This window comes from Pelophylax lessonae (genome assembly GCF_965119305.1).
Source record: "Pelophylax lessonae genome assembly, chromosome: 2".
Classification (NCBI taxonomy): domain Eukaryota; kingdom Metazoa; phylum Chordata; class Amphibia; order Anura; family Ranidae; genus Pelophylax; species Pelophylax lessonae.
Genome location: NC_138769.1, coordinates 117,902,074 through 117,920,830, shown reverse-complemented (window position 1 = coordinate 117,920,830; position 18,757 = coordinate 117,902,074). Strand labels below are relative to the sequence as shown.

Here is an 18,757-nt window from a genome sequence, read left to right as displayed (position 1 = left end):
AATAGCACAATGATTAGGGAGTCTGCCTTCCTGCTGTAGGTTTGTAAGTTCGAATCCGGAAGGTGCCCTCTGTATGGGCAACACTTGGATATCTCCAATCCTCCAAATGTTGACATCATTAATTTTGTTCATGTTTGAAAAAGGCATGTGTATCAGCAAACTTTTAATCCAAAGACATGAACAAAATACAAAAGATGCCCCATAAAGTCAATATGTAGCAATATTGTGAGCTAAAGCTCTATTTGTTTGTTGGGCATACTTTGCTAATTAGCCAAGTATAAGGGATATATATATATATACCTTCAGTTAAATGTGTAGTAAAATGGTAACACTTGGCCATACCCATATGGAAGAAAAGGTAGTATTTGCAATATATTTCTAAAAACATTCTTTGGAAACACATAAAATATTGTCAAAATTGTGACATTTCCTTGATATGTGTGAAATGCTAATAATCTTTCTTTGAAATATGTTTTACATCTATTTTTTTTCTATCTGACGACCAATTCCCCAATGTAATATTTTGTGGGTTTTTTCAGAGAATGTGGAGGTTCTATATAAACACTGTAGATTTGACTGCTATGATTTCGGAGTTAGCAGGAAAGGTGTATGGAATGTGATGGTGTTTACTAAAGGATCCCTTGTTGGAAGTGTGCATGTTTTTCCAATTCCGCCGGTTTTTGCCATTTTCTATGGGCGAGACAGCGGATTTGCAAGCGGTATTCAAAAAAAATTGACCCAAAATCGCGCTGGCGAAATTTTTTGAGCCAATTTGACGTTGCGCATGCGCACATTCGCGAGTTCGCAGCTCGCGGCTGGAGGAGCTGTTTAACCTTTCCACACTTTCGCAGATATCTCTCTTTCTAAGTCAGTTTTTGAGATTTTTTAAACGCAAGTCATCTCCAAATTGACTTCCACACCTTCCACAGTGATTTGGGATTTTTGGGGGTACAGGGGAAAATTTGGCTAAACTTTAGTCGAGCTTTTAGCTGGCGTGGTTTTAAGTCGCGCTCTGACCATATTGCATCTTAATGAATCTCACACTAGGCGCTATTTTCCGCCCGCCGTTCTTTGAATGCCAATTTCAGACTTAAATAATCGCCGCTTCGCAAAATCACGCCGAAACGCCAATTCGCCGTACTATGAATCAGGCCCATAGTCTCCACCAGGGGTCTCTGTGACAGGGTGACAGTGCAGGAAAACCATTGAGAAAAAGAGAATGTGTATAGGGAGAATGTTGTCACCCTATAACAGGATGTGCTTAAACAATAACCATCATAACAGGATCACCAGGTTTTATTGGAATTAAAATTATATATTTGAGAAAAAAAATAAACTTTTGAAATGTTATTATCGTGTTAAATATTATATGAGATTATTTAATAATGGAGCTTACACATACTTCGTAAAGTGTGTTACATTTGCATTCATTGGGGTTGATATACTAAAACTTGAGAGTTCAAAAATCTGGTGAAGTTGTACATGGTAACCAGTCAGCTTCTAACTTCAGCTTGCTGATTGGTTTTTATGCACAGCTGGGCCAGTTTTTGCCCTCTCCATTTTTAGTAAATCATCCCTATTGTGTTGTGATTTTGAAAGATTCCCTTTTTATGGAATTAAATGGAAAACAGTTTTTTTTTAATTTTTTTATTGAGAACAAAGCACCGTACAAAAAGGCAGTAGGAGGACGAGAACAAAGTCACTCCAGTCAACAGAAAAAGTCAACAGTTAAATTCAGCAGCAGTCAGGTACGAAAGTGCACACTGTGATGACAGGCACGTAGTTACCGTGTACAGACATATTCAGGTGCTATATAAGAACAATTTTCAAAAATATAGCAAAGGAAGGTGCACACGGTGCATATGCTTGCCAGGGGAGGAGCAAAGACGTGTCGCCAACCCCTATCCGTGGGCACCTTACACATCGCCTAGGAGAGGCGAGTCCTGATACAGCAATGATTGATGAAAACTACAGTTTAATGCACTCCGAATGCAGTATGCAGGACTTTTTTTCTGCAACTTTTACAGCAATGCATTGCTGTAAAAAAAAAAAAAAAAATTGATGACTGGTATATGAATGATATACCCTTTGGGCATCAAAGGGTGCATTGCCAGTGCTCACTTAATGCTTAACCTATGGCTGGAGTTAGATGGATTTATTGATGAGACTAATTCAACAAATGTTAGCTATGCTTAACAAAGTTTTTTGTTTGCTGGCTTATTATTGATTACCACCAAAATAAATGGTTCTTACTGCGGTGAGGTGGTATTGACAGCTGTAGGAAATGTGAAAATACAAGTGCACTGTGCACCTGGTGCTCATAGTTAATAAGGCCAGATTTTCCATGGGCAGGGCCGCTGATAGAAATCATGGGCCCCGTACAGCCTACCCCAAGCCCCCCCCCTTCAGCCCCACCCTAAACCCCACCCCTGGCCCCGCACCTGTCAACTCCCCAGACCCCATCTTGAAACAAGGTACAGGTTTGTTTTCAAGTGATAGTTTATCATGACACCATGTCATGCATAGTAAATATGTACAGAGTGCAGTGCAACACAGTACAATCACTACACCATGCCATATTGCTATTCATAGTAAATATGTGCAGCCAGTGTGCAGTGAAATGCAGTATAATATTCACTCCCAATTAAGCTGTGCTGCAGAAGCCATGATCCGTTTCCCCTCTGCTCCTGGACTCAGACTGTCAGCTACAGCCTCTTACGCTCTGCCTTGGGCCCAACTTAGAGCTGAGCAGAGGAAGGTCACTCTGCCAGGGAAGGAATTAGGCAGTGCCAGGCAGCCGAGACTTGAAGTTGAGCCACCATGTGGATTGGGCCCGGAATGCACATGCGCCCGAAATTGATAAAGTCCTTCTATTCCCACCAGCACAGAAATCAGAGAGGGTCCCAGAAAACATCAATTACACCCTGCTAGTAGGGGCAGCAGAGCAGGAGCAGTGGCGTCACTAGGGTTGGTGTCACCTGGTGCAGTATACCATTGTGTCACCCCCCTCTCCCAGGCTCTCTCCTGCCACAGAGACTGCAGGTATGCTACAGGAGACAATCACAGACTGCAGGTATGCTAAAGGAGACGGTCACAAACTGCAGGCATGCTACAGGAGATGGTCAGAGACTGCAGGCATTGTACAGAAGACAGTCAGAGACTGCAGGCATTATACAGGAGACAGTCAGAGACTATAGCCATTATACAGGAGATAGTCAGAGACTGCATCCAATGTATAAAAGACGGTTAGAGACTGCAGACATAGTACAGAAGACGGTCAGAGACTGCAGACATAGTACAGAAGACGGTCAGAGACTGCAGGCATAGTACAAGTACTGTGGATGGTGTGGTTACAGTCAGTTTAAATAGCTCTGGGAAAGCCTGTCCTCCCGCTCTCTCTAGAATAGGCCTGTGTGATCCCTGCCCCCTCCCATCTCCTCTGTGTGCAGCTATGGCAGTAGCTCTGCTAACTTACATTAGCAGTGTCCCGGTCCAGATTGCAGGTCTCCTCCGACTCCCAGCCCTTCCTTTGTCAGTGGGAAGTACAGCACTATAGGTGGAGGCAGAGCAGCTCAAGAGGAGGAAGTGGCATCTTCCTCCTCTGAATGCCGGGGGTCTCCATGCACCTGATTGTTTGCTAGGATGTTAGACGGGCCCAGCAACCAATCATTTTGACAGGCAGGACTTGGATATGCTGGGAGCTCTGCCACTGGTGTGGGCTTTTACCCGAAGACTACCCTGACTGATTGTCTCAGAGACTGCCCCGGTCCCTTGCTGAGCTGAGGACACTGTGCCCGGTACAACAGGGCCTGGTTGTACTGGCTTGTCATCGGCTCTGTCCATGGGACTTCTTTGCGTACTTGGGTGCTCAGAATTGGCTTCACAAATGTGTGTTACTGAAAGGACGTTAGATTCTATGTTTCTTTGCATGCGATGATTGATGTGAATGGTTCTGTTCAGATATTTCTTAATGCTCTAAATTGTCTCTTCAAAATTGCTATAGATCTTAAAGCGTTTGTTACCCTAAAAAAAAAAAAAAAATGTTCCTGCTCCTTTAAAGCATGTTTTACAGTACAGTGCTTGTGCTGTGTAATTTGGCCCCCTGTAGCACCTAAAATACCTGCCTGATCCTGCCAGTTTCTGCCCTCCCCCTGTACACTGACCACGGTGTATCATGGCTGCTGAGCCCTGACACCGTGGTCAGTGTACGTGCCTCCGTCATCTACAGCCCTGCACTGTTCTCCCTGTTCTCCTCTCCCTCTCCCCTCCCTGCCTGTCAACCTTTACCAAACCTGCCCTCCCCCCCCCCCCCCTCTTCCTGTGGCTGAAATACCTTTACACCACACACACAATTTCTTCTGTTATCAAGCCTCCTATGCTGCTGTGTATGTCCTTTGTAAAAAAGATCCCTTTTTCTACCTGACTTCACAGCGCAGATCGGCAGTCACATGACACCTCAAGGCTCCCTCCTCCCCAGCTGGTGTCTTGGCTCTCTCCTCCCCTCCTCCCTACTGACATCAGTGGGAGAATCTCGGCCCCTCACACCCTAGCTGTCGGAGATTGAGCTGTCAGATCGAGGAGTTACGTGACCGCCGATTTGCGCTGTGAAATCAGGTAGAAATAGGCATATTTTTTTACAAGGGACAAACACTGCAGCATAGGAGACTTTATAACAGAGGAGATTGTGTGTAGTTTATGAAGTGGCTTAACAACCACTTTAAACATGGCTATATGTTTCTTTCTGCTTCTTTTGCACCTATTAAGACATTTGCACTTATGAAGGCATTTAATATATTGCATGTTGTTTACTGACTGTAATAAAACCAGGTCCTGAACTGATGGCAAAAAGATTCAGACAGAAATGTGCAGCTGAATGCATTGCTCTGAACCTGGGCTATTTCAATAATCACTCTGGCATCGACACAGGCATCCTGGGAATTCATTTCATTTAGGCTGGATCAGTTGAAAATGATGAGATAAAATCCAATGCTAGGAATACATTGAGAAAAGCTGATCATTATGGATATCTGGTTATTCTTGTTTGCTAAAATCCCTCATAGTTCCTGACTTACCTTCATGAGCAATAGGACTTTTATGTAGAAGATGCATGCTATATATTTTACACTATAGACCTTTTTAGAGCATATAGATGCAGAACACATTTGCCAGTTAGCAATAATTTACTAAAATATCTTTACAGTGTTCATTTCAATGATCTAAAGAAAGAAAAGTCATTACAAATTATCTGTTAACTAAAAAGGAAATTATGGAAATATATTTTATTTTGCATACTTATGAGAGGTCTTCAGCTGCCTGATGTAATGCAAATTTGTCAATTCAGACTGAAAATTTGATTACAAAGTGAGAACACAATGTTAATATGCCTTTGGTAGAAGCCATATGTTAGAAAAAATAGTAGGTTCAAAAATCTAGGCAGATTTTTTGTTACTGTTAAGCAGGTGATTATACTGACCTGCAGCGATTCTCTGGATGAAGTAGAGGATGGAGGTCCAGATTAACTTCTACAGCCCTGGCCAAATCTTTTGAAACTGACACAAATATTCATTTTCACAAAATCTGCTGCTTCAGTGCTTTTAGATCTTTTTGTCAGATGTTACTATGGTATCCTGAAATATAATTACAAGCATTTCACAAGTATCAAAGGCTTTTATTGACAATTACATTTTACAGGTTTATGCAAAAAAATTAAAAAAAAAAAGTGCTGACCCTTCTTTTTTCAAGACCTTTGCAATTCACCCTGGAATGCTGTCAATCAATTTCTGGGCCACATCCTGAATGATAGCAGCCCATTCTTGCATAATTAATGCTTGGAGTTTGTCACAATTTGGGGGGGGGGGGGGTTCACCAGCCTCTTGAGGATTGACCACAAATTCTTAATGGTATTAAGTCTGGGGAGTTTTCTGGCCATGGACCAAAAATGTTGATGTTTTGTTCCCCAAGCAACTTAGTTTCCACTTTTGCCTTACGGCTTCATCATGCTGGAAAAAGCATTGTTCTTACCAAACTGCTCTTAGATGTTTGGGAAAAATTGCTCTTGGAGGATGTTTTTGTACTATTCTTTAATCTTGGCTGTTTTTAGGCAAAATTGTGAGTGAGCTCACTCCCTTTGCTGAGAAGCAACCCCACACATGATTGATCTCAGGATGCTTCACTGTTGTCATGACACAGGACTAATTGTAGCGCTTACCTTTTCTTCTCCAGACAAGTTTTTTTCCGGATGCCCCAATAAATTGGAAAGGGGGGTTCATCAGAACAAAATGACTTTACCCCAGTCCTCAGCAGTCCAGTCCCTGTACCTTTTGCAGAATATCAGTCTGTCCCTGATGATTTTCCTGGAGAGAAGTAGCTTCTTTGCTGCTCTTCTTGACACCAGGCCATCCTCCAAAAGTCTTCGCTTTACTGTGCGTGCAGATGCACTCACACCTGCCTGCTGCCAATCCTGAGCAAGCTCTGCACTAGTGATGCCCCGATCCTGCTAATGAATCAACTGTAGGAGACGGTCCTGGCGCTTGCTGGACTTTCTTGGGCGCCCTGAAGCCTTCTTCACAAATGTAGTGGACATTTTTTTTTTTATGAGATTTGGTTCTCTTTCATGGCAAAGGGAGACTTTGTAATTAATTGCAATTCATCTGATCACTCTTCATAACGTTCTGGAGTATATTAAAATTGCCATCATGAAAACTGAGGCAGCAGACTTTGTGGAAATTAAAATTTGTGTATTTCTCAAAAACTTTTGGCCATGACAATACATAAAAGTTGAGATTTGCTTATAAGGACAATTGCTTTAAATCCTGATCTGCTGATTGCTTGACAGGTTGTTTTCAGTCTACCCTCCATTTTTGTTTTTTGACCCTTATGATTGGTTTGAATCGACCATTAAAGTTTTTGATTTACTATACTCATAGGCTGTTTTTTTTTTACCTATTCTTTGTACAGTTTCTGAGAGATAACATAATGCAATGCATTTGACACAAATACTTGGATCATTTCATAATTATTTTACAGTCGAATGTATGTCTAACGATACTTAAAAAACATAGGGGTTAATTTACTAAAACTAGAGAGTGCAAAATCTGGTGCAGCTTTGCATGTTAGCAAATAAGCTTCTAACTTCAGCTTGACTAATTTATAACTTCAGTACAGGGCAATTTTATCCCCTTCCTGCCTAAGCCAAATTTCAGGTTTCACTGCTGTTTCACTTTGAATGACAATTGCGCAGTAATGCAACACTGTATCCAAATACGTTTTTATAATTTTGTTCACACAAATAGAGCTTTCTTTTGGTGGAATTTAATCACCACTTGGTTTTTTATTTTTTGCTAAATAAATTAAAAGCAAAACGTAGGGAAAAAACATGTTTTTCTTTGTTTCTCTTATAAAATGTTGCAAATAAATAACGGTTCTTCATAAATTTAGCCCAAAATGTATTCTGCTACATTTCTTTGGTGAAACATAACACAAATCAGTGTATATTATTTAGTCTGTGAGAAAGTTGTAGAGTTCACAAACTATGGTATCTATCTGAAAATGTATCAATCCTGATGTACTGACGGACTGATCTCATTGCTTGAGGCCCTAAAATGCAAGGACAATACAAATATCCCCCAAATGACCCTTTCCTTTTTTTGGAAAGTAGACAGTCCAATGTAATTTTTTAGAATATGAAGAAAGAAAAAAAAAAAAGGTTTTCAAAATGTTTTATTTTTTTGCACTGTTGCCATACATCTGGTGTGGTTTATTTATTTTTGTTAACACACTTTAACCAGGGCAATATAATGTAGTAACATTGTACTACTCTGGGGAAGTGATCAGGATTTTTTGGGGTTTTTTTTACACATTGTTTGCTTTAAGCAGTGAATTACATTGTTGTAAGCTAGCATTTTCCTGAATGGAACTGAATCATTCAGTCTGTGCGTTGTGATTAGCTATGATTGGTCAAAGCTAATCATAGTACAGATGGGCAGTGATTGTCCCTGTCTGTACCATGTGATCAAATTGACCAATCACAGCTAGCAAGACAATTGTACACAATGGATGGCATGAAAGGAAGCCGTCCATTGTTTGCAACTGTCATGTGACCTGCTATAATTGGTCACGGCAGTCACATGGTACCAGAAGCGAGCCGGTACTCTGATCAGTCACCGGCTGTGTCCCAAGGATATAGCCGTTGACAGATTGTGCCGCTACATGGACAGAGCTTACCGATCATGCGTCGTATGACGTTCATTCAGAATAAGAGAGACACCTGGTGTGCCTTTTCCTGTATCTAAATATGACAGTATTATATATATGCATTTTGCATAAGGGTGGATTACAAATATCTTGTTTTTTCTGTATTGGTATTGGTGACTGTTCAAGCCGGCTTTTTCAGTTAGGGCCCTTTCACACTGATGCGTCTTTACCTTGCTAAGGCCCCATTCACACCTGTGCATGTTGCTTTTAAATGTTTCTGCTGTGCTTTTTGCGTTTTTTTACTGCCATTTTACATTTTTCATGTTTTTTTTTAGACACATTTGTTGTTAGGCAGCTTTAAAACGCAAGTCACAGCAAAAACTGGTAAAAAAAAAACCAGGGTAAAACCCCAACTTGCAGAGATCTCCAACGACGTTACTTCTGGTGAGTGTACACCAGGAATAATTGGAGATTTTGACCACTTTGTGTTTTCACAGAACACCGGTAGCCTTTACACTCCGGTAGATGCTATAGTTAGTGCAGATTGTAAGTCCGCCCGCTAGTAACCAAAAACATGGCTGCCTCCAAGGCAGCGACAACTAGCGGGCAGACTAACAATCTGTACTAATTATAGCATCTACCAGAGTTTATAGGCTGCCGGTGTTGCGTGAAAACACCAAGTGGTCGAAATCTCCAATTATTCCTGGTGTACACACACCGGAAGTGACCCGAATTTGGCAAGTTGGAGTTTTTCGGCAGAACACGGGGAAGCTGGTCGCTGCATCCTTAACCAATGAGTCATCAGCGGGTTTCCCCACTGACAGCTGAATGTAAAAAAAAAAGAATTTTCAGCTAAAACATTTCTGAAAAAAACAGCATAGTGTCCATACTCATTCACATGGAGGGGGGGGGGGGTGGTGTTATCTGGGGGGTTGTGAAAGGGGGCTTCCAGATTCCAATAAGCCCCCTGCCCACAGATCCTAAAAACCACAGCCCAGGGTTAGGGGGAAGAGCCCCTTGCCCTCATCAACATGGGGACAAGGCGCTTTTGGGTGGGGAGGGCTATTTGGCCCCATATGGTTTAGAAGGCGAGGGGAACGCTCACTCATCTCCTTCCTTTCCTGATCTGCCAGACTGCACGCTCCGAAAAGGGTCTGGTATGGATTTAAGGGGGGGACCCCACGTCTTTTTTTTTTGGTGTGAGGTTTCCCTTCAAATAATACCAGACCCGAACGGCTTGGTATGGATCTGGGGGGCAACCCCACGCCGTTTTTTCATGAATTTTTTAGCCGTCAATTCTTTTTTTTTTACATTTTATTTTTACATGACTCATCAGTTGATAAGGACGTGGCAGCTGGCTTTCCGGCCCATTCCTTATCAACCAACTATATACAGTGTTTTTAAAGGAGGAAAAAAAAAACGCAAAACACATCAAACACGCAACACTTGGTTTTTGGTGCGACTCCATTAAAAACTATTACACGCAAAACGCAAGGACATTTTTCTATTGTTTATTTCTGCCCTGTGTGGTGAGGTGTTTTTGTTATGTGTTTTGCATAAAATAATAAACCGAAATTGAAAAAACAAATCCTATGGGACTCTTTATACCACTGCGCTGCAATGTGTTTTTGGTGCATTTCCATGTTTCACAGGTGCATGCTGGGAATCAGGCAACCAGAAAATGCAATGGAAACACTTAAAAAAATATATCATATATAAAGAGCAGTGTGAAAGCAGCCTTAGTGTAAGCCGCTTGTGATTTTAATAAATAGATTTTTTACCAAAAAATGTAAAAATTAATTCAGAGAGGCATCATATTTTAGATTAGGTGAAGTTGAACAAAAAATGCCAGCAGTTAATCATCACTCGAGGATGTTCTAAAATAAAACTTTAATTTCAGGCTTTCTAGGTAGTAGATATGGTAATATTATATTGCTTTATCAATCAGATCAGTTTGACTCAACCAATACATAATGTATACACACTTCTTATGACTGACAGCTGGATGTATTCTACATGGAGCAGTAGATGATATTTTCAACCAAATGATGTGTTAGCATAGCTCCTGACAAGGAGACATCCTAGTTTGGGGTGAAGGTGATATGTTGGCTGGAAGAACCCCTGTGACTCCCCTAATGGAGAATTGAACCGCGATAGGCACATTTAGGAAAGTGAAATAAATTACAGGAATTACCTACATCAACCAGTTAGGTTGCAGTTGTCCTGTTTATGGTCCAGTTTCTAAAAACACAGCAATTGTTGGACTAATCAAACTTCTATAATTTTGTTTCCCTTACTCTAGTTTCTACAAATCAATTAAAACCCAAACCACTAACCTGTGAGATGTTTACAATGATAAATGTTTTCCAGTTGGCCTGATAATTTAGATCCGAGTTGATTCTGCACTGAGGTTGTGTCATCAGTCCAGTTGAATTGTATGTTGGCAGGAGCTCATAATGTATTAAAAAAGAAAACATGGCTTTATTCCAATAACTGCAAATACAGGAAGCTGTGAATGGCTTGGCTTAGCCAACTTCAGTAATTAATTGTTCATTAGACTTTAAGCATTGACATTGCAACAAAACAGTTGTTAAAGCTGCCCAGAGAAAAATGCTTCTTTGGCCTCCTGTGCTTTGTGGACACGTTGTTAATTACCAGGCTTTTGTGTTTTCACAGAATATCGATATAACAAACTTCAGCAGCAGTTGGAGTGACGGCCTGGCCTTTTGTGCCCTTCTTCACACATATCTGCCAGCTCATATACCATACCATGAGCTCAACAGCCAAGACAAGGTACTTACTCTGCAATGAGAACAATTCAGCCATTGTCATTTATCATGTTATGAAAATATAAATCATACAGTTATTCCCACAGTCAGAGTTTTATTACATTATTACTGTTGCATAGGTTCAAAAGACATGTGTCCATCATGTTTGGCTTTGCTTAAAGGGCATCTGACAAAGCAAAACACCTATCTTAGAAACCAGCTTTCCATTCAGGGTTTCTTACTTCCCAGGCACTAAAACTGCTAATTGTATCGCTGTCTCTGAGTAAGTGTATGGCCTATCAGAGAATGGCAGTCTATTTCAAAAGCTTCTGAGGCAGATCTGCGATGGGTTTAAAGTATAACTCCTCTATTGCTGAGAGAAGAGATACGTCCTTCCTGATCAGTTACTGCATTGCAAGTATTTAACAAGTGCATTACACAGTTCAGCGGCTTTACTCACCCTGTTGTGCTAAATGTATAATTGGGTTGGGACGGTCTTCCGCTGCAGTCGCATGAAAAGATAGTTGGCCTATAGTGTTTAGTCACATTCATCTAGATCTGTTCTGTAATGTTAGAGATGTTTTGCTACTCATCAAAGCAGCTTCTTTATTTTCAATGACTGTCAGCAAAAATAAACATATAGAACAATACTGCGCTCGTGAATTTTTTTTACCAAATGTGTATCAGGACAGCTGCAACATTAATGTGAGCTATTTTTCACAAAAATTACTACAATAATACTATATGTGTGTTGTGCATTTTCTCTGATGGCCAAGTGAGGATTTGATGTCTGTATGTGTAAGGTTCAATACCATCATTATGGACGGCCTGAGGCTAGTTTACCAGAAGTGTCCCGTGGCTGATTGAAAACAATTGCTGTTTGTCTTCTATGGTTGACCATGGTTAGTGGTAATGGTGTTTCACGTGGTGAAGAGACTCCACTTCTAAAACAGTGAATGCAAGATTCTTCTCTCTGATTTTTTCATCAATTGGTTGTCCCATCATTGGACTTCACATTTTTGTTGTTTATGTTTATTTGTTCACAATTTTTCATATGTTTCAACACTGGAACTTTTTATGATTCACTTTAATATAGCACAACACACACATGGGCGTCTGCAGGTAGGGGCAAGGGGGGGGGGGGCAAATGCCCCCCCCTGGAATCTCAACTTCCCCTTTCAAATGGTTGTTAAGCCACTTTATACCATCCTGTCCAGTCTGTTTAATAATCCTGTGTGCCTGTGTGTATGTGTTTTCAAAAAATGAGCCGTTCTTTACCAGTTTTCAGAGCGACCCGCCGGCTCTCTCCTCTTCCCATCTGACAGTTGCCTGCAGCGGGCAGGGCCAAGGATTCCTCACTGATGTCAGTCGGGAGGGGAGGGAGGAGAGGCGGCAGGTCACGTGAGCAGCGAGTGGTGCTCTGAAAACTTGTAAAGAATGGCTTATTTTTATAAAACACAGACAAAGGGGCATACAGGAATAATGGACTATAGACAGGATATGAAACTTTAAATTAAACTACAGCAGCAGGAGGGGAGGGGGGATCGGGCACTGACACAGAAGCAAGACAGGCAGGGAGAGAGTGAGGAGAGAGGACAGAGGACGACAGGAGGCCTGCAGACAGGGCCGGACTGGGAATAAAAACCAGCCCTGGAAATAATTTAATACCAGCCCCATAGCATTATTGAGAAAATTCTGGTTATAAGTGGTAAAAGTGGAGCAATCATCAAGGGGGACCCCAGGAACTCTGGGAATGTGGGAGAGGGGGTTACTGATATAAGGGGGGCCTTTATATCAATGCCCTCTTACAACACTGTATTTACTCCCCCCTTACATCACTGACCCCCCCCAGACTGGCCTGCGGGGCTGTCCCTGACCTCCTCTCAGGTGTACTGTGCAGGGCTTAGTCAGTCGGCTCCAGCTTGGTGGCTCCGGTTTTATCCTATAGTCTCCTCTCCACAGTCCACATATGTCTGACTTCTCCTATGGCCCCCATCCTGGCGGCACTCCAACTCTTGACTCCTCTCCAGACTCCCCCTCAAAAAATACAGAAATTATTAAAGACAAGAGATGGTCATAGACTGCAGACATGATCATAGACTGCAGACATGATACAAGAGAGGGTCATAGACTGCAGACCTGATACAAGAGATGGTCAGAGACTGCAGACCTGATACAAGAGATGGTCAGAGACTGCAGACATGATACAAGAGATGGTCAGAGACTGCAGACATGATACAAGAGATGGACAGAGACTGTCTGCACACATGATACAAGAGATGGTCAGAGACTGTCTGCACACATGATACAAGAGATGGTCAGAGACTGCAGACATGATACAAGAGATGGTCAGAGACTGCAGACATGATACAAAGAGATGGTCAGAGACTGCAGACATGATACAAGAGATGGTCAGAGACCACAGACATACAGGAGATGGTCAGAGACTGCAGACATAAATACAAGAGATGGTCAGAGACTGCAGACATGATACAAGAGATGGTCAGAGACTGCAGGCATGATACAAGAGATGGTCAGAGACTGCAGACATAAATACAAGCGATGGTCAGAGATGGCAGACATGATACAAGAGATGGTCAGAGACTGCAGACATAAATACAAGAGATGGTCAGAGACTGCAGACATGATACAAGAGATGGTCAGAGACTGCGGACATAAATACAAGAGATGGTTAGAGACTCAGGACATGATAGAAGAGATGGTCAGAGACTGCAAACATGATACAAGAGATGGTCAGAGACTGCAGACATAAATACAAGAGAGGGTCAGAGACCAGTGCCCACCAAATATAGCCTTATCAGTGTCCACCAAATGAAGCCTTACCAGTGCCTGGATCACACACATTAGCAATCTCATGCGGTGTCAGGGAGCTTGGATTTGAATTGCCTGGATCAGCCACTGTAACAAAGTCCTGCATCCTAGACCAGCTCCTATGATACACATTACACAGATTCAATTTCACAGCATTGGATCAGTAATCCATTTATCACAGGAGACGGTCTAGAAGGAGGGACTTTACAGTGGCCGCCGAACATTTTAGACCCAAGCCTTGTGTGCAGGGGCAGACTGACAGCTCATGGGGCCCCCTGGGCAATAGGAGATTGTGGGGCCCCTGTGTCTCTGCCCAAACTCAAGCCACACCCACACAAAGCCCCACCTACATATTGCAGCTCAGCTGCATAGAGGGGGCATTTAAATATCTACTGCTGCATAGCTTGCATTGAATATCCAGGCTAATATTCATAGAAGCTGCTGGGCACTTTCAGTTTAAAGATGGCTGCTGAAGAGAGGAGGGAGAGAGGGAGGAGAGATAGGAATAGGAGGGAGAGATGGGGGAGATAGGAAAGTAGGAGTATAATGGGGAAAGGGGAGAGAGGAAGATGGGAGTGAGAAACAAAGAGGGTGAGAGAGTAAATAAGGGGAAGCGGGGGAGAGAGAGGGGGTGAGAGAGAAGGGGGTAAGAGAGAGGTGGTGTGTGAAAGTTAGGGGGGGTGAGAGAAAGAGGGGGTGGGGGGTATTAGATAGAGGGGGTAAGAGAGGGAGAGGGGGTGAGAGAAAAATAGAGAGCGGGTGAGAGAGTGAGGGATAAGAGACAGAGAGAAAAGGGAAGGGGGAGAGAGAAGGGTGTAAGGGGGGGAGAGAGAGGGTGGTAAGAGAGAGAGGGATATAGGGAGTGAGAGAAAAAGAGGGGGATAGAAGAGGGTGGGGGAGAAAGAGAGAGGGGTGTGTGGGAGAGAGGGGGGGTAAGAGAGGGGGATTAAGAGAGAGAAAAAGAGACCAGGGTGTGAGAGGGAGTGAGAGAAAAAGAGGGGGTGAGAGAGGGGGGAGGGAGAGAGGGGTGAGAGAGGGGGGTATGAGGAGGAAGTGGGAGAGAGGGTAGGTGAGAGAGAGAGGGTGGTAAAAGAGATGGTGGGGAAGATAGAGAGGGGTGAGAGAGAGGGTAGGTAAGAGAAAGATGGGGGGGTGAGAGAGAGAGGGGGGATAAGAGGGGGGAGGTGAGAAAGAGAGAGGGGGTGAGAGAAAGGGAGGGAAATGAGAGAGTGGGGGGTATGAGAGACAGTTGGTGAGAGAGAGAGGGGGGGGGAGGTGAGAGAAAAATGGGGGTGAGAGAGAGAGGGGTGAGAGAGGGGGGGTAAGGGAGAGGTGGGGAGAGAAAGGGGGGTTGAGAAGAGAGGGGGGTGTGAGAGAGAAAGGTCCACCCTCTGAAAACTTGGCTTTGTTCCAGAATTCCTTACAAATTCACCATCTGCCACAGTAATGCCTCTTACTGTATCAGGGACGTAACTAGAACTTACAGGGCCCTGGTGCAAGAAACATTGAAGGGCCCCCTCCCCCATCAGTCCTTCCCACTGATCTGTTCTGCTGTGGGCCCCTTTCCTACTGTCTACGGTGGCAGAAAGCAAGTGATATGTCCCCAGCACACCAGGGAATTCCACATGAGGGTCCAGTGCAGTGGCAGAACTACCAAGATTGCAAAGGTGGCACTTGTGACCGGGACCTGGCGTTCCGCCACTGCCAGGTACCCAGCCTTCTCTTGCTGTTTGCTCCTGCTTTTGGCAATGCTGGTCTGGCTTCTGTCTCTACGCCAGTGGTGGCAGTCTATTAGGACCCAGGTGCTGGTTACATTATGGGGCTGATGGGTGCATGCGGGGGAGAGCTTGCACTATTGGTTGTAGACAACTGAGACCCCGCCTGTCATCTAGCAGCAGTAATGTTGCAAAGCCTTCTCTATTGACATGTCAATCGGGATGTGATCCAGGTGATTCTCCCAGTTGGATCTACTAAACACAGTATTTATTAGCATCAAGAGTACAATCACACATATCAACCATAAGTTCAGCAGCCATGTGTGCTGGCCCTCCTGCACATGCACTCATCAGCCCCATAAAGTACCCAGCAGTGTGTCCAACTCTGCTGCTGCCGCAGCCATGGATTTAGAGACCAGCGCTGCTCAATAGCAGGGATAGGACAGCAAGAGGAGGCTGGGAACCCCAATGATAACGGAACACCAGTCGCATATGCGACTTTTGTTATCCTGGTAGTTCTGCCACTGGTCCACAGTGGGAGGATTCCCCCATCCACTTGGAATGTGTAGATGGGGGAATTTTTTATTTTCATTCAATCTAAGGCCCCCCTTTCAGATTGGGCAGACACCATCCAGCGGATCTGCCTGCTCAGCGGGGATCCCTCCACTGATCCTCACTGAGCAGGTGGATGACAGGTCCATGTCCACCCCACTATGCAGAGTGGACATAGACACAGCCTGCTATTCTCTGTGGGGCAGTCAGATGGAAATGGGCCGACTGTCCATTTCCATCTGTCTGACATCTGATCCGATCCGCTGGATGGATGGGGAATGGATCCCCATCCGTCTGTTTTTAGCAGATTGGACCAGATTGGATGCTGGTGGGTTTTAGCAGACACATTTCCACTGACATCTGCTGCTGGCTGCTGCATAAAGAACAATGGATCATGGTACGGTCATTATTGGCTGCCTAAGTGCTGAAAAGTGAAGTTTGGGAAGCTGCTGGAGGAACTGAGAAGGGGAGGGAGACAGAGAGGGGAGAGAAGGGAGGGAGATAGGGACAGCTCACTTCAGTGATCACAGAGCAGAGATCGCTCACCTGGGAATCTGGTAGCTGATCATTGACACAGCTGGGAATGTGTAGCAGGCTATTTTTCATATTTCCCGCCCACACATCCTCCTTCCACACATCCTCCTTCTCTTTGGCAGGCACAGCTGCATGCCGACTGCCGAGCATAGGAGAGTGGGCGGGGCCGGCCAGGCTGAGACACGAGAAACAGGGGCGGGAGGAGGAGGAAGTTGTATTCCCCTCTGCTCTCCTGTCCCTAAAGGGGAGGAGGGAGTGTGCTCGCTGGGCTGTCACACACACTCAGCTCAGCTCCAGCCTCCAGCCACCGGGCACTTTAGAGGAGGAGGTGGGAGGGGAGAACTTTGGCGTCCCTCCCCTCTGCCTCAGCTCGCGGCGCACCCGCTGTGCACTCGCCCAGGATCGGTCTTGGGCACCGCTGCAGCCACAGCCCCAAGCGGCCCCAGGGCCGGCGGCCTAGCGGGAAATTTCCCGCTATCCCGCTAGGCCAGTCCGGCCCTGCCTGCGGATGACGGGGGCATGTAAACTGACCACAGTGTCAGGGCTCAGCAGCCATGGTATACAGTGGTCAGTTTACAGAGGGGAGGACATAGTCAGGCAGGATCAGCCAGGTATTTTAGGTGATAGAAGGGGCCAAATTACACAATAAAGCACTGTGCTGTACAACATGCTTTAAGGGACCAGGATAATTTTTTTTTTTAGGTTAAAATAAATGCTTTAAAAATTAATGCTGCTGTTTGCGCTTTAAAAATAAATACTCAAAATAAGTATAATGACTAAGCCCCTCCCTTTCATGTCATTTTTGAAAAGGGGTGGGGCATGGGTGACCTTAAAATGATGCCCCCCCCTGAAAAAAGTTCTGCGGACGCCCATGAACACACATATTGTATTATGTCAGCAACATACCTCATGGATATTTATAAGGATATTAATCTATATGATACTAACTCGACTTACTCTATTTCTGTATCACCCACTTGCAAACAAAAAACCTTGGAAAAAACCTAGCCTTAAGTGAAAAAACCTGTAAGCACATTAGTAGATAAAAAAAATAAATAACCATACTTATATCCTCCAGTGCATGCATAAGAGAATCAATTAATACAAATAAAATAATAAATATAATATAGAATAAAAAAAGTAAATTTCCTTAAAAGTCCATGAATCTTTAATATATTCAATGACACTTTACCTAAGTACAAACAACTTTACATTAGTAGGGTGTGTCCAGATAAGTTTAAAAACATTTTAAAGCCATGGATAACAACAGTTAAAAACTTGGTATAAGTCCTGGTTTACTTTGTGCAATGTCTTGTACTAAGTCTTTCTACATAGGCTTTATTTTTTTAACCTCATTAATGTATGCATATTTTGGGAGGGTATGTGTGAGTGTACAGTATCTCATAAAAGTTAGTACACCCCTCACATTTTTGTAAATATTTTATTGTATCTTTTTATGTGAAAACACTAAAGAAATGACACTTTGCTGCAATGTAAAGTAGTGAGTGTACAGCTTGTAAAACAGTGTAAATTTTCTGTTCCCTCAAAACAACTCAACACACAGCCATTAATGTCTAAAATGCTGGCAACTAAAGTGAGTACACCCCTAAGTGAAAATGTCGAAATTGGGCCCACAGTGTCAATATTTTGAGCGGCCACCCTTATATTCCAGCACTGCCTTAACCCTCTTGGGCATGGAGTTCACCAAAGTTTACAGGTTGCCACTGAAGACCTCTTCCACTCCTGCATGACGACATCACGGAGCTGGTGAATGTTAGAGACCTTGCGCTCCTCCACCTTCCATTTGAGGATGCCCCACAGATGCTCAATAGGGTTTAGGTCTGGAAAATTGCTTGGCCAGTCTATCAACTTTACCCTCAGCTTCTATAGCAAGGCAGTGGTCATCTTGGAGGTGTGTTTGGGGTCGTTATCATGTTGGAATACTGCCCTGCGGCCCAGTCTTCGAAAGGGAGGGGATCATGCTCTGCTTCAGTATGTCACAGTACATGTTGGCATTCATGGTGCCGGCTGGTTGATCGGGTCTCCCGGTGGGACAGGAGACCTGGGCAGAGCTGTGGAGGGCGGCGGGAGGGGGGGCGTCCTCTCTCGCTTGCTGGGGTAACGATCGAGCGGCTCCCGTGCCACATCGGCCATTACTGCCTG

General features: G+C 43.9%; 1 protein-coding gene across 4 annotated transcripts in view; it reads left to right on the top strand.

Moving 5' to 3' along the window:
- SPECC1 (sperm antigen with calponin homology and coiled-coil domains 1) overlaps window positions 1-18,757 on the top strand; it is a 689,067-nt gene that overhangs the window by 651,858 nt on the left and 18,452 nt on the right. For all 4 annotated transcript variants that reach the window (XM_082247576.1, XM_082247577.1, XM_082247575.1 and 1 more), the window contains one exon: window positions 10,870-10,986. In XM_082247576.1, the coding sequence (XP_082103702.1) occupies window positions 10,870-10,986 (117 nt within the window). The remainder of the gene's footprint in view (window positions 1-10,869; window positions 10,987-18,757) is intronic.